This window comes from Buceros rhinoceros, unplaced genomic scaffold (assembly GCF_000710305.1).
Source record: "Buceros rhinoceros silvestris isolate BGI_N320 unplaced genomic scaffold, ASM71030v1 scaffold918, whole genome shotgun sequence".
In the NCBI taxonomy this organism is placed as follows: domain Eukaryota; kingdom Metazoa; phylum Chordata; class Aves; order Bucerotiformes; family Bucerotidae; genus Buceros; species Buceros rhinoceros.
In genome coordinates, this window is record NW_010428338.1 from 1 (window position 1) to 472 (window position 472).

General features: G+C 50.2%; 1 protein-coding gene across 1 annotated transcript in view; it reads left to right on the forward strand.

Annotated features, from left to right (window-relative positions):
* Positions 1 to 357: 357 nt before the first annotated feature.
* Positions 358 to 472, forward strand: part of TEX14 (testis expressed 14) — a gene marked incomplete at its 5' end in the record, with an annotated part of 24,150 nt that continues 24,035 nt past the window's right edge. The window contains one exon of the mRNA XM_010142208.1: positions 358 to 465. Within this exon, the coding sequence (XP_010140510.1) occupies positions 358 to 465 (108 nt within the window). The remainder of the gene's footprint in view (positions 466 to 472) is intronic.

A 472-nucleotide genomic window follows, 5' to 3' on the forward strand; every position in this document is an offset into this window, starting at 1 on the left:
CTGCGTGGGCAGGTGCCGCCCGCCATTGATGACCGTTCCCGGCCGGCGCAGTGCGCGGGCACGGGAGGGAGAGAGCACGGGCTGAGTGGTTTGTGGCCCCTCTTTTTTTTTTTGTGGTGCTTCTAAGAACAGATCAGAGCTATAGGAATATTCCTTTCGGTTTCTCCTCTGGTTCTCAGACATCCTTTATTAGAAAACCCCGCCACCAGGCAGTGGATGGCGTGTGTACACGAGGCAGGCAGTTCTGTTTTCGATTTCTGTTAATACCACGACGTTTACTATTTCTGGTAACAGTGCCTTTTATTTTGGGGTAGGGAGGACCAACCTCTCTCCCCGTAATCTTTTGTTTCTTTGTAGGTATTTTCGTAGATGCTGTAAATTCCATGGGCCAAACTTCTCTCTTCACGGCTGCGTTGCTGGGTCTTGGTAAAATAGTGGATGGGCTGCTGGATTATGGCTCAGATCGTAATTC